The sequence below is a fragment of the Centruroides vittatus genome, unplaced genomic scaffold, assembly GCF_030686945.1.
Source record: "Centruroides vittatus isolate TY-2023 unplaced genomic scaffold, ASM3068694v2 contig_824, whole genome shotgun sequence".
Lineage (NCBI taxonomy): Eukaryota > Metazoa > Arthropoda > Arachnida > Scorpiones > Buthidae > Centruroides > Centruroides vittatus.
This window is the reverse complement of record NW_027122537.1, coordinates 515175-531200: the sequence shown is the minus strand read 5'-3', so window position 1 is coordinate 531200 and position 16026 is coordinate 515175. Positions and strand designations below refer to the sequence as shown.

The 16026-nt window shown below is 29.5% G+C and overlaps 1 protein-coding gene across 1 annotated transcript in view; it reads left to right on the top strand.

Moving 5' to 3' along the window:
* Positions 1–16026, top strand: part of Xpd (general transcription and DNA repair factor IIH helicase subunit Xpd) — a 78563-nt gene that overhangs the window by 47369 nt on the left and 15168 nt on the right. Inside the window, exons 12-17 of the mRNA XM_067278852.1 lie at positions 777–800; positions 911–1079; positions 3903–4021; positions 8829–8968; positions 9045–9146; positions 13958–14021. Of these exons, the coding sequence (XP_067134953.1) occupies positions 777–800; positions 911–1079; positions 3903–4021; positions 8829–8968; positions 9045–9146; positions 13958–14021 (618 nt within the window). The remainder of the gene's footprint in view (positions 1–776; positions 801–910; positions 1080–3902; positions 4022–8828; positions 8969–9044; positions 9147–13957; positions 14022–16026) is intronic.

The following is a 16026-nucleotide window of genomic DNA, read 5'->3' as shown; positions in this document are numbered from 1 at the left end:
TGAAATAATGATTTTGCTATATTCACCATATCATATAATTTTAAATGATTACATCCCACAAGTAGGTTAATTGTAAGGAGGTTTTGCATTATTAGTAATAATTACTGCTTATTCTATTCATTTGAAATACTTTATTTCAAATTTGAAACCAAGCTTGGATAGTAAATATGCTATATATTTTGTTATAAGAACTACAAATTTTAATAAATAAGCAAATGCTAAAAATTTTAAGAGTTAAAGCTTTACTGGAAAAAATGTTTTTTGGACATAAGAATGGGACAGAGTGGTCCCAAAAAACGTCATTCCTAATAAAGTCTTGATTCCTAAAATTTGTAGCATTTGTCTTTTCTGAAGTCACATGGAGTGCTCAATGGAGAATACTTAGAAACTATTTTGTAATAAATTTGATGTGTTTAAAATTGTGAAAAATAAATGAAAAGAAATATTTTAAGAAATGATATTTAAATAATTTCTAGACATTTCTTTAAAGAAAGTATTTAAAAGTATTTCAATATCATAAGATCAGATAATAATATAAATTTACAGATTAAAAAATAAATATAATACTAATAATTAAGATAGTTTGGAAACATAAATTTCAATAATAAGTTTACTTTAGTTATTTTAATTTTTACTAATTTGATTTTGTATAATAAATTATATGTTAAATTTATTATCATAGATTATTCATGCTTCACTATGTAATTTAATAGAGTGAATAATCTTGAATTAGCTACATAATGATTTTATTAATTAACAAATGATTTTTCTTTTAGTTTTACCAGATGAAGTTTTACAGGGTAAGTATGTAAATGAAAATTTGTTAGAAATGAACTTTAAATAAATATTTTTATTAAAGTCAATTTTATTCCATTAAGTGTAATTTAATAAGTGGTATTATTTTCTGCAGATGCTGTCCCTGGCAACATACGTACGGCAGAACATTTTATAGCCTTTTTGAAACGTTTTATAGAATATATAAAAATACGTCTTCGTGTACAGCATGTTGCTCAAGAAAGTCCAGCTAAATTTTTAAAAGATGTTCTTCAGAAAGTTTGTATTGAGAGGAAACCATTGAGGTAAAAATAAAATAGTATAAAATATATTAAAAAATAGTAGAAAAATACATAGTATTTTTCCCAATCAAAACTATTTTGACATTTTAACAAACAATGATTACTGAAATTGAAAATAGAAGTGTTTTAAATATGAGCTAATTAGCAAAGATTTAGAATTAAAATTCAGATTGTATAAATTTTAACTTAATGAATCATAATTTATTGAAGTGAGTTGGCTTTGATATATGATAATCAAAAATTGTAGTGACCTGGTTATAATATAAATTTTCTGTGTAGATTTCATCTATAAAGTTGATATTTTACTTTTGACTATATGGATTTTTCATCTCTTATACAGAAAGCAAATTAAACATATTTTCTGTTGTATACTTATCATTATCATAAAGAAATAAGTTTTCTGATTTATAATAATTTGTGTTTAAAATTTGTATTGTTACTATTTATTAGTTCATTTTCTTCAGTTTCACATTACTGATTCTGTTATATTAGATTCAGCAGATCAGTTTTATTCATGAATGATATCTTATGCTCAAGCTAATCGGCAATGATACTCGAATTAAGCAGTCAACAAATTCAAATAGAATTAAAAAGACAAAAATCGTACGTCCTTATTATTGTAATAAATATTTAATGATAGACTGAAATAAATAAAGATAAAAGTTGTATTTTTATTTAAATAAAAAAATAATATCTTTGTCTATTTCAGAATAATGATTGAAGTTGTGTGTTTGTTATTTTTTAAAATTTTCTGAAAACTATCTTAGTTAATAGTTTATTTGTTTAATATTTCAATTGTGATATATATATATATATATGATGCATATATATCACATATCATATATCAAACTTGCAGTAAAAAACAAATTATATACAGTATATGCAAACTTTGCCTTCTTTATTAATATGAAATAATAGAGGTGTGGGAATAATGTTAAAACAAAGTAGTAATAAAGTTATATAACATAGCATATATATAATATAACAATCCTATATATGTATAAGAAAATTGACAAATAAAAACTTAATTCATAGTAATATAAAATTTTTGTTATATAATTTGTAATTTTATTATATTAGGAAAATACTTTTATGTAATTTATATAAAACTTCTATAACATATTAAGAGTTTTTCAGTTAAACCATTTTTCTTATATGACTTGTAAATACAAATTGTAATCATGTTATCTTTTTGTCTAAATTGTCAGTTTTTTATTACATTTTTCTAAGAAAATAATTTTGAATAATATTTTAAAATTATTTTCAAAGTAAGTGTTAATAACTTAGAAAAATTTTATTAAACATACTTTTTAAATGTAATGATGAACCATGTATTTGTATCATAAATTTTGTTTGCTAACATTGTTAATGTACATAATTGTGAACGAGCAATTATTTATTGTGACATCATCACAATGCCAGGCTGCAATTTTTAATCATATTTTTAATTAATTTATTTAAAATATATGCTCAAATTTATTTAAAATATACCTCAAATTAATAGTGTCTTGTCCCTGTATATCATACTTTTCCATTAGTAATGGAGTTGTGTTGGTTATCTAATTGCTTTCAAGGGAACATTTTTTAATTGAAATAACATGACTTCTGGTTTTCATCAGAAGTTTGTATATAGTTAATTGGGGCCTACTGCCTCTAAGCTTTCCATATCTGGTCTTGAATCTCATTTATCTAACACCATTCTTGAGATTAAGGAAAGACAGACAGACAACAGATGGATGACAGTGGAAATTTCTAGGTCTACAATTGTTTCAAATTGCAACCCAATTAAGTAAATTTTACCCTTACAGATATTATTCTTTACCATCATAAATAAATATTTGAATTTACTTTTAGTTCTTATGATAAAAAATATGTATTTGTTATTATTTGCTATTTGTAGAATAGTCATTTGAATTTTCTGTTTTATATTAAAACATTTTTATATATATTTAAATTTGCTGAAAGTTAATAAATTAAATGCTTATTTTTACAAATACAGTAGAAGTTCTTAATATGTCTCCCAATAATCCAGAATATCCAGTAATCCAGCACCACCTGAAAAGTAGCAGATAATCAGGAATTGTAAGATGATAATCTGGCATGCTAGTATTTTGTGAATCAGAATTTGTTTGGACAGGTGGTGAACCTAGGAGCTTGGCTAGAGATTGTGGCAAAGGGGAGTGCATCCATGCATGTTGCTACATCTTGGGAGGCCAACCATGCAGTGTAAAGTCAGTTAAGCTATGTGTAATCTGTATTGTACTGAATGAACACTGCTTCTTTAGAGCTAGTGTGTTTTGTGTTCAGTAACATGTATGACTGATGTATTTTTCTTTTCCAGTGGCAATGCACCTAAAAACAAGTTTCTTAAACTTAGAGCATGTGTAAATTTTGTGAATCATAATATATAAAGTACATGTCTGGGAAATATATATATTTTATGCAAATTAATCATGTGTAAACAAATCAGAAGCATTCAAAAGCAAGTGCTGGCACAAAATATATAGCAATGTCTGTAACATTCATAATTGCATATAACTTATCAAATTTTATGAAAATACAAAAATGTCTGGTAATCTGCACCACTCTTGTCTCATAGATGTTGGATTAATTAAACTCTGCTTAGTAATATTTTGAATAGATATTTATAAATTTTAATATTAATAGATATTAATAGATATTTTCAATAGATGTTTTAAACTGTAGAAAACCTTAGAAACAGTAAATATTAATTTCAAAAGAATATTCATATTTAGAGTGATTATCTTGTATAAACATAACATTTAAAATTAAATTTAAATATATACATTCAAATTTTTTGTTTAGATTTTGTTCAGAAAGACTTCGTTCACTTATTAAAACACTAGAAATAACAGAAATTGCAGATTTTACTTCACTGGGATTAATTTGTAACTTCGCAACTTTAGTCAGCACTTATATTAAAGGTAAAAATAAAATTAATTTTTATTTAGTATATAAGATTAATTTCTTCAATATTTTTATATTGTAAAATTTGTGAAATTACCAGAAAAAGAATGTAAAATTTGAGGTTTCTTACGCTCTATTGATATAAAATTCCTATAGGAAATGCCCTATAAAGAAATGCATAACTACAGAAGGTAAAATAAGATATAAAAATATGACAAACATTTTTGTGAGATTCAGTCAGAAAGTTGTAAAATTATTTTGATAATAAATAAAATAAGTAAGATTAATTTATTAATTCAAAAAAAAAAAAAGGATCAACAGACTAAAGTATATTTTATTAAATATAAACACTAATAAAATATACTTTAGTCTGTTGATTTTTTTTTGATGTTGATATTATTGTCTGTATGTTTGTCTGTTGTCATCATTAACAAAATTTCAATATTTTTTCTTTTTATTTATAAGTTTTTTAATATTATTTAATTTAAAATTATTTTTTATCTGATTAACCCTTAGCCTGCCGTTTGCCACACCCCCTTATTTTGTAAAACGGCCAAGGTCAAAATAGGTGAATCGGGCAATATTATTTTAAAAATTCACTAAAAATTAAATTATTATTTTATTCATATGAAAAAAATCACATATATTTATCAATATAGTTAGTTTTAAATATGACATATTTCGATAAAGTTTGTTTGAAAAATTTATGAGAAAAAAAAAATATATATGATAACTGACATTCATACTTGAAAATTTGTTACTATTTGTCAAAATTAACATTGTCTGGTTACTTCATTCTTATTGACACTGAGCCAATACGACGTACAATATTGTTCTGTACAATTTGATATAACATTTATGCATGTACGTTTATTCGTTGTGAAATAATCACACATTATATCAAACATTTGTTTGAAATCTGAACTTTATTCTGCTTTCAACTAATATAATGAACTAATATACTTTATTCATTTTATATCAAACAAGATTATTTATTTTCGTAATAAACATATGATTACCAGTAGCAATAGATGTAACATTTGCTGATATTTTAGATTTAAAAAATAATTAAAAATTAAAAATTAAAAAAATATATAAAATATCGGAACTGAAGGTCATAACTTGAATATTTATGATGCATTAACATATTATAGGTGAATAAACTTATTATAGCATTAATGAATCTATTATAGTAATATTATTGCATGAATATGCTAAAAATGAAATAAAAAATTATCAGAAAATGAAAAATTAAGGAAAAAACATCGATAATTAAAATTTTTTACATTGACAAAACACCACCTGGACAAAAATATGTGAAAAAGACGATAAACAAGAGGATACCATCAAGTGCTGACATCTGTTGTCGATAAATTTTATAAAAATTAATTTTTAACAAGGTAACGATGAATCGGTACCCTGGCCGGGAAAGGGTTAATAAGAAAAAAGAGGAACAATATATAAAGAAAAGAATAAATGGAATGCATTTTCTCTTTAATGTTTAAAGTTAAATATAATTTTATTTTTCTCAAATTGTTCACAAATTGGTATCATTTTCAATAATAATACCATTATAATGCATCTTAATAAAATTTCAAGTTTGATATTATATTTCTACTTACATTACACTAATATTATGGTTCTACTTGGAAAAACTAACATAATATACAGTATAACCTCCAAATAGCAGACGTCATTGGGACTGAGAAGTTTGTCCGCTATTCGGAGGTACGTGCCAGCAGTCATATTATATTTTAACTTGGTCATTATTAAGTGAAGAATCTGATGGATTATGAAAACATCAAATTTGCATTAGGAATATGAAAATATCAAAAGTATATGTGGCATATATAATTAAAATATATATACAGTATACTATTTACCTTTTCAGCTGTAAAAATCACATTTTAATTGAATTCTAAATATCAAACAGATTTTATGTTTAATTAAATGAAACATAAAAATTACAACAAAATGTAAACATTGATTAATTATTAATTTGTGAAAAATGAAACTGTTATTATGAACAGAAGGGTGGACAAAGTTCTGTTTAGGTGATGAGAGTTTGAATGTTGAGTTATGAAGGCGATTTGCTAGCCACTTCAAGGGTAAGAAATGTATTCAGTATTCTGGAATTTATAACGTCATTTATGACCTAAGCCAGTGTTCTTGGATCCACGGACCAGCACTGGTTTGCAGAAATTTCCTGCTGGTCTGGGAAAATTTCACAGACTGACAGGAAATTTTGTAATAACGAAATAAGATTTTAAACTTGTAATTAATATAAACAGTTATTATTTATTTTTACTTTACTGGCTGTTATATATAACAGAGGGAAAGTATGGCAATCAGTCAAAAAAAAAATGACCCCAATTTTTTGGACTCAGAAGGCCTTGAAATGCCAAGAAATGCAAAAAAATTTGGAGGGTGTTTTTTGTATATATGGATGTTAGCGTGTGTGGGCATGATTTTATTCACCCTCTTTTAAGCTTAATAACTCCTGTGATTTTTGTCAAAATTTTCTGAAATTTTGCAGAGAGGTTTGTGTATTAGGGGAATTGATGTTATTAAATTTTGGTGATTAAAAGTCCAAGCAGTGGGAAAATAAAGGAGGTCATGCATATCTCCATTAGGGTCAGACTTAAATAAAGTTTATTATAAATCAAAATTTTAATGAAATTATTAGATTAAATTAACAGTGTGGCCGTGCATGCAAGTCAAGAGCAAATGATTGACGTGAGAAGTCTAGCAACACCATTGCAATACACAGTTATGGCCAGTTACAACAGACCTGTGTCTAAGCAGTTTTAAGTCTAAGAAAATTCATCTTTAGCCTTCTGCCAGTCTGCAAAATATTATTCCTATTTTTGCTGGTCTGCAGGAGTGAAAAGGTTGAAGAATGCTGATCTAAGTGACTAATAAAAATTGATATAGTGATTTGTCTACTTTGTAGTTATTGAGTAGGTGTAATTTTTTGAACATTTTTGCTTTTTTCAATAAATGATTTATTAAAAATTACTTTAGCCACCACAAAGCTGTTAAGATCATAAATGACGTCATGAATGCACTTTAAAGTAGTCGGCAAATCACCTTCGTAACATGATCTTTGAACTTTCATCAAATAAAGACAAGTTTTAAGAGTGTTAAGACAACACTTTCTTTTTGTTACTACTGCACTACGGTTCTTGTCAAATAAATGAATAACTTTGAAAACGCTTATAGTTTTTTGGTATCATAAGCTTAATTCTAACAATAAGACAGAAGTTTAACGATAACATTAATGTATGACAATAAATGGCGATTGACAATTTAACCAGATTAGTCTTCTTTAACAGATAATGAATATTGTTTGGCTTTTTACAACCTGACCTCCTCCCCATTCTTATTTTAAGCCACTCTTTATTTGATGCCTACAGTCAAAATTCATCCTCTGAAAGAGTATTTGAACTGATTCTTTGTTTTAGTTTTAAAATATTTTGTACGTGATTAATTATAGTCCTGCCTTCAATATTCTGGAATGTGTCTTTGTAAGATAGCTTATGGATGATGGCATCCATTATTTAGAGTATCTGCTATTTAGAGGTAAATATTATAGATGTCCTATTTGAAGGGTCTGGGGATTATAAAAATGTTCATTAAGCAGAGGTGTCTGCTATTTGGGAGTGTCCGTTAATGGAGGTTTCACTGTATTTATAAATAAAATTAAACATTTACATTTCTTTTCTAATAGTGAATATTTATTGATATACAATAACCTTCAATAAATATAAAAATTACTTGCTGTGGCTCAAAATGTATCTATTATAAATGTATAATACTCTCCATGGGGAAATTTTGAAAAATCCCTTCTTAGTGTACATTCTCTTGATGTACCCTATTAAAATGCAAAAATTGCATCTAAAATAGTATAATAGAAGCTGAGTTCTTCACAGTCAGCCTTAATCCTGTCCCTCTTCCCTGTGGGAAGAATTTCAAAAAATTTCTTAGTGTACATCAGGGATGGGCAACCTTTTTCTATGTAAGGGCCACATTTTAAGACTTTTGAACTGATGTGGGCAGCATACAAAAGAAAAGAGAAAAAAAATATTGTTAAATCACAATTATTTATTCATATATAATTATAAATTAGCATAGGTATACTTAATTTAGCTTCTGGAACTAATGTAAACGTAATATATTGGAAATATTTGGTTAAATATTCATCACTGCTAGTTTTAAATTAGTTTTGATATGTCTGTTAGCCGGTTTCTTGTTTTAACTTTTACTAAATTCATTGTGGGAAAAACTATTCACATACATAAGTTGTAGAAAATAATGTTTTAATTTTTTCTGCATACTTTCTTAAGCTGGGAAATTGATATATTTATTCATATTTTATGCGACGCAGGCCGCATGTGGCCCGAGGGCCGCAGGTTGCCCATCCCTGGTGTACATTCTCTTGACGTACCTTATTAAAACGCAATCAAAAACACAAAAAACTGCATCTAAAATATTATAATAGAAGCAGAGTTCTTCATGGTAAGCCTTAATTTTGTCCCTCTTCCCCATGAGGGGAATTTCGACATCTATATAATATAAAAACACATGCATATTTGAATGCAATGTTGTGTCAAAATTTCAAAGCAATCAGTTAAGAACTTTCCAAGATTTAAGATTTTGAACAAATGAAGATTTACATTTTTAATTATATAGATGAATCAAAACTTTTATTTGATGATGTTTATTGAAAATGAAATTTTGTCCTATTAATTCTTTAATGAAATAAAATTTTGCATTATATTTTGAAAAACTGATAAGCAAATTTACTTTATTTATACATCTAAGGTTTTACAATAATTATTGAGCCATTTGAGGACAAAGCACCAATGGTACCAAATCCAATATTATATTTTAGCTGTATGGATGCATCTATTGCAATCAAACCAGTCTTTGATAGATTTCAATCTGTGGTAATTACTTCAGGTGTAAGTAGATTCTGTTTTCAATTATATAAAAGTTTTTAATGCATTATTAATAATTTTTTTTTTTTTTAATATTTAGACATTGTCACCACTAGACATGTATCCAAAAATACTGGACTTTAGACCAGTAATTATGGCCTCTTTTACTATGACGTTAGCTCGACCTTGCATATGCCCACTGGTAATTTATTAAGAAAATATTTCAACTTTATTAATATACAATATATATAATTTTCAAATAATTAAAAACTTAATTATCCAAGTTAGAATATAGCTAATAATTAATCAAACTAGTTTCGGTTTCAAGTTAGAATTCAATAATTATTAAAATTATTATAAATTTTGTATGGATAAAATGTTAAATTGGGTATCTTGTCATCAGCAATTATCAATATTTTTAAAGCCAAACAATTATCGTATTACATTGGACTACCTTTTTTGCAATTATATTTAATTAATTACTAAATAATTTGTCACTAGAGGGAGGCATTAGGCACAATCTCTTATTAAATTTAGTAATTATAATTAAATTAATTTTTATTAAATAATTTAGAACATTATGGAAGAAAAGAATTGGTCTGGAGCAGGACTCGAACTTGCCAGTTATGCTACCCAAGCCTGCAATCCGATCTCCTTTTCTAGGCTTGGGTAACATAACTGGCAACGCATCTGCATGGTGAGTGGGAGTTACAGGTTGAGTCCCACTCCAGACTGATTCTTTTCTTTCTTCCAGAATGTTCTAAATTATTTAATAAATATTAATTTAATTAATTATTAAATTTAATAAGAGATGGTGCCTAACATTTCCCTCTAGTGACAAATTATTTAGTAATTAATTAAATATAATCATGAGAAAGGTAGCCTGATGTAATCTGGTAATTGTTTGGCTTTACAAATTTATTGAGTTTCGTAATGATTACGTAAACAATATTTTTATTAATGTTTATAATTTGTATTTTATTGACAAAAGCTGTTCTTTGTTTTTATTTTTTTTCTTTATCAATAATAATTAAAATTCTAATCTTATACAGTAGAGCGTCGATAAGTGGAATGGCCGGAAAGTGGAACGATTTTCAGTCGGACTGTGTCGTGCTGAATCGAACGTTTTTGATACTAAATTTACTTCTAAAGTATAATTTTCATGTTTTTTATATTCTTTAATATATTTATTTTGTTTGTACAAAATGCAGAAATAATTTTTAACGATACGATAGCCTTGATGATTATTATAAAAATTTTCGTTAGGCTTAAAATCGACGAAAATTCAACATGAAGCGACACGCAACGGAGAAAAATTCAACAGGAAGCAATACGCAACGGAGAAAAATTTGAACATCGGACAGGTTAATGTATTTTTTCGTACAAAGTCGGACCTCATAAAGCAAACTCTTGCCCTGCCTCGCCTATTGGCATTACAGGGTATAAAGAGACTATGCCTTAATCATAGGCTTTGGTCTCGTACTGTAAGGTAGTCTTTGACTCTTTTAGTTGGGCCACCAGGTACTTCTTTCGGGCTCCCATTCGTTCCTTTAGGCCCAACGCTCTAACTTTGGCATAACTTTTGTGTGTATATATGCAGCTTGCGCCGCATTTTAGCTTGCTCTGTCATGTATTAGCACATAGTATTGTATTTCGTACAGACATTCAGACATGGGGGGGCTCTTCTCCCTACAGGAAGAAAACACCCCGCCCAGTGTGGTTGCTGGGCACTACAGATCAAGTAGATCTATTACTTTAGCCATCAATTCCTTTAGTCTCTTTAGGTTTCCTTTACTAGCTGCAAGCGTTCTAAGCACTTGTTCAGGGGGCATACTCCAGTTGGCCTGGTCGGCCCCTAGGCGGAAGTCCTCAGTTAGAGGACAGTCAAGCACATAGTGTCTCGCGTCTCCGCGAGGACACCCACAGGAGCAGCTACCATGTCCTTGTCCGAATTGGACTTGAAATGGGGAAACCTCCCGTGTCCGGTCAGTATTTGCGTCGTATACCAACACAAACTCACTGGAGTAAGGCCAACATCAGGCATGAAGGCATAGGTTGGCCTACCTACTGCACTCTGAGTCAAGCTCTCTTGCCAGCATGTCATCGATCGTCGCAGCAAAGTACCTTTTATGTAAGTTTCCGAGGGTTCTACCGTCCTCGTGTACAAAGTCGGAAACTGGAACAAATCATTAACTGGAAGGACCCCAGTCCCCAATTGGTTTCACTTATCGACGCTCTACTGTATCTGTTTCATTTAAGGCAGATAGTTTGCTTTTTCAGTTCCTTAAAAACTTAAATTTTTTTTCAGAATCTTTAAGAAATAGGATCAATTTTATAAAAAGCTTTTAAAGCTTGTTTCTAGAAGTCATATTTTTGATTTTTATCATGACTCTTTTTACAACAAAAAAAATTTTAAAATTTTTATAGAGGAAAGAATAAATTAACAAAGCTAAGTTCCTCTTAAATGTTTATATAAATAAAAAATAAGGATGCAATATATATATATATATATATATATATAGGGTGTGGTGTGGGAACTTCCTTATTTTAAAGATCATAAAACAAAAAGTACTGGAGATATCAATTTAATTCTGTTTTCTTTACATAGAGGTACATTTAAAGTTTTATTTCATTAGGTTTTGAAAATGATATCTTGAAGGTGGCCTCCGTTTTGGTCAATACATTTGGAGAGTTGAAATTGGAAGTTTTGGTCCACTTTGTTCAGCATGTCTGTGTCTGTATCTATGTTTGCAATAGCAGCATGAATATTGTTCTTTAGCTCACCTAGGGTCTTTGGACGATTGGTATACACCAAGGATTTAAGATATCCCCATAAGAAAAACTCGCAGGGGGCTAAATCTGGCGAGTGTGCTGGCCACTGAAGATTGCCCCTCAAACAGATAAGACATTCAAGGAAGTGTTTGCGCAAGAGAGTTGATGATCGTGTCATGTGAGCCATGGCACCATCTTGTTGGAACCACACATCTCTCACATCCATTTCTTCAAGTTTGGGAAGAAGAAACTCCTCAATCATCTGGACATAATGTTCAGAAGTGACCATAATTGCCCTATTGTTCTCTTTAAAAAACCAATGCCAATTTTGGATAATGCACACCAAACAGTCACATGTTCTGTATGCAGGGGCTGCTCATGAAGTTCTCGGGGTTTATGCCACTTGAATATTGCATGTTTTGTTTATTCACGTATCCTGACATGAAAATATGCCTCGTCGCTGAAGAACACAAGGGCGTCATGAGGTAGGTTTTTGATCAAGGCTTCACATGCATTTTTTCATGAAAGAAAATTGCGTGGATTAAGTTGTTGCACCACTGCCAGTTTGTATGGATGAAATCTCAGGTCTTCGTGAAGAATTTGTCTCTTTGTGCAATCAGAAATTCTAAGCACAGCTGCATGTTTGCGTGCAGATCGCTTAGGGGATTTCAAAATTGCCAGCCTTAAGCCTGGACTCCACATTACCTGAAAACAGAAACTCAGAAACAGAATTCAAACATACAGAGTTTTCGTTTCAGTTTTGTTTTTGTTTTATCTTGACTCCACTAGCACGTTACGTGGAACTGTGCCATCTGTTGATCAGTTTTGTAATTGTCATAGAGTCAAACATGGACGACTCTACAGATTTTGCCTTGCTTTCTCTGCATTTATTAACAATTTTAATGTTAATAATCTTTGAATTATTTACATTTTTTGTCGTATTTTCTGACTTCTTCAATGAATAATTCCAAATCTATTTGTTTCCTCATCCTTTTTGCTACACTTTCTGTCTTTATGACAATCAAACTTCACATGATAAATGCACGTGACTTTGCGTCACAAATCCTCACATTTTTATTGGTTGCAGTACGACAGAAGCATGGAACGAAAACGGAAAAGTTAAATAATTTTTAACTTTGCTTTCAGTCTTGTTTCTGCCCAACTGAACCTTCCAAAACTGAAAGTTTTGTCAGTTTGGCTTTCAGTTTTACGATTACGTCACGGATTCTGGTAATGTGGAGTTCAGGCTTTACTCTCTCAATGTTTTCTGGTGTCCTGGTGGTTCTTGAATGTCCTGGTTTCTTTTTCTGCACACTACCAGTATCCATAAACATGTCCACCCACTGAACAATCGATTTTTGATCAGGAACACGACCTGCAGGTGCAATATTAAACTGTTTCCTGAATGCATGCTGGGTTGCAATGACCGAACGGCCGTTGGAAAAGTAAGTCGCCACGGCGAATGCACGCTCCTCTCTCGTCCACTGCATGATCATTACTAAACTAACCGTACAAAAAACATTAGGCCCCACTTTTTCAAATGCGCTCAATCCTACTCTCCAAGGAGTAACGGCCGCTGTGTGGCACGTGTTTCAAATAAGGAAGTTCCCACACTGCACCCTGTATAATTAAATTGGCATGGATTTTGTGAAATTTTTTAAAATGTATTTCAAATATCAAATGCCTGTTCATATAAATTAGGTTCCCGACTTTATGTTTGTATTAATTTCATTCCATAGTCAGATTTAATTTGTTGATTCCTTGTTATAATGATAAATTACAAATAGAATGAAATAAAAAAATCAAATAGTAATCAATAAAAAAATTATTATTAAACATCAAAATTCAAAATTATATATTTTACTTTACTAAAATTTAAACATATATTATTATGATATATTGTTACATTTTTAAATATAATAAAGATAAATTATTAGAGGTCAGTGAACAAATCTATCACCTTCCTCAGATAAATTGACTGGCTCCTTGGGAGTCACTAGAGACCTTTGGAGCCTCTGATATATATTATAATCACATTAAGGTTTCGAAGATCTTTATTATAAATTATGATATTTAATATGATTTATATTAATTAAAATTATTTTTACAGTAAAATGTAACTTATGTTTGTTTAATTTGGATAAATTTCTTTTAATATAAATTGTTGTTAATATAAAAAATTGAAAAATTATTTTTAATATAGAATGGATTAAAATCACTTACTGTAATCTTTTTGTTTAGATTGTCAGTAAAGGAAATGACCAAGTTGCTATAACAACAAAGTTTGAAACAAGAGAAGATATAGGTCAGTAGAACTAAGCTTACTATGTTTTACATATTCAGTGTTTTATACACTGCAAAATTGCTAGAATGGAAAGGAAACCTTCACATAACCTAACCACTGTATATCTCACACCTGCAAAATGGCTTTTGAAAACCTTAACTTACCTTTGTATAGAAGATCCATCCCATATATATATATTTATTGCTTAATTTCATTTCTGTTTTATTGTATAATGATAACAAAATCAAATCAAATTTATTGCTCATAGCTTGGAGGTACAACATTACAATTAATTAATAATCTGTTACATAAAGTGATATGTCAAAGTTAAATAATTTATATGTTACCGCTAAAGCTCGAAAGCCATTAATGTGTACATTACCTAGCTAATCTCCAGATTAACTAGGGTGATCCGTTAAAGTTTCGAAAATTGTTCCATTTCTCAAATTACCTACTAGGTACTCGATAAAGTGAAAATAAGATCTTTGCTGGAACAACAGCAACATTTCTGTACGTTTAAATTAACATAATGTTGTTTATTTAATTTTCAATATCTAAAGAATCAAGTTAATACAATCAAACAATCAACAAATTAGTTGATAGAATCAATCATCAATCAATTAAAAAACAGTAATACAAAAAATCAAATGGTTTAAAATATTATTACAATTAGGGAAATGAATTTGCAAAACATGTGATAAAATTGTGCTTACTTATTAGTTCAATCTAAAGATTGGTGACACTTTGAATTACATAGCAATTGGTTTTTGCAACATGCACACCTATTTGTGGTACATTTAGATTTGCAGTCACATTTTCTGAAACCCTGCCCAGTACCAAGGGATTGTTTTATTGCTGGTTGACAAAAAGATATTTCTACAGCAGGGACATCATCTTTCATTAAAAATCTCTCTTTGCAAAAACTGAATTCAGATTTTGCATACAATTGCTTTAAAATACCCATTTTAGTACCAAGTTTATAAAAGCCATCCTCTGCTTTACTAAGAACCGCAGCTAAAATTGAGCATGCATCAGTTTTTGCTCTGTCTTCTCCGGGTACTTTAATTCTCACAGTGACACCTTCATCGACATTTGGGAACTTTGCATTAGAAACTGCTAACGTTTTCTTTGCTTGCTTTTCTAAACATTTCTTGGCTTCATCACACTGTATTTTCTGATCAATATTCTTTTTACAGATGTTGCACAATACATTCTTATCATACCCTTCCTCTTTAGGATCTATTTCACCACAAACTACGTGAACAAACATATCACATGATTTACACTTGTGAGCACTTGATGCTGCTTTTGAGCAAACAATACAGACCATGTCTTGTATAGTCCTTTTTATAGGCTCTGTACGAAACTGTGATGACTATTCTGCTGAAGTTGAGGGTAACTCATTGATGACTTCTTCAACATGCAGAGGTGATTCCTTGGAGGTGCAGGGTAACTGAATATTCTTCATAACTGTATCCTCAATCAACGGTGTAGAAGGCAGTTTAAGATTACTATCAATAAATTCTTGTATTTCTATAGGTGATTCTGTAGAAGCAGGGGATAACAGAATGTCCTCTTGAGTAAGATTTGACTGTGATCTTATAATCACAGTCTCTTGTGAATCTTCTAATTTTTCAAGATCTTCTTCAGTATTTATTGAATGTAATACACTTTGTGGTATATTAGAAGAAGACAACCGAACATGGCTTTGTGTGGACTTCTTTTAATTGCAGAATGATAGGCACAATTCTTTGTGAATTGTACAAATCGTATGCCCTCTCTCCACTTGTTAGTTTGGTTATCAGTCATCCAAGTAGTTAGCATGTTTTCAATGTCTTGATTTGCTTGTTCTACACTTCCTTGACTTTGGCTGTGTCTAGGTTTGCCATTAACCATTTTGATTTCTGGCTACACCTGTGCTACACATACTAAGATTTTATTACAAAGTTCACATCCATTATCAGAATGCAAAATACTTGGAGCACCAAAAGAGAAAAATATCAAGCAAGTTATAGGCTACTTCATC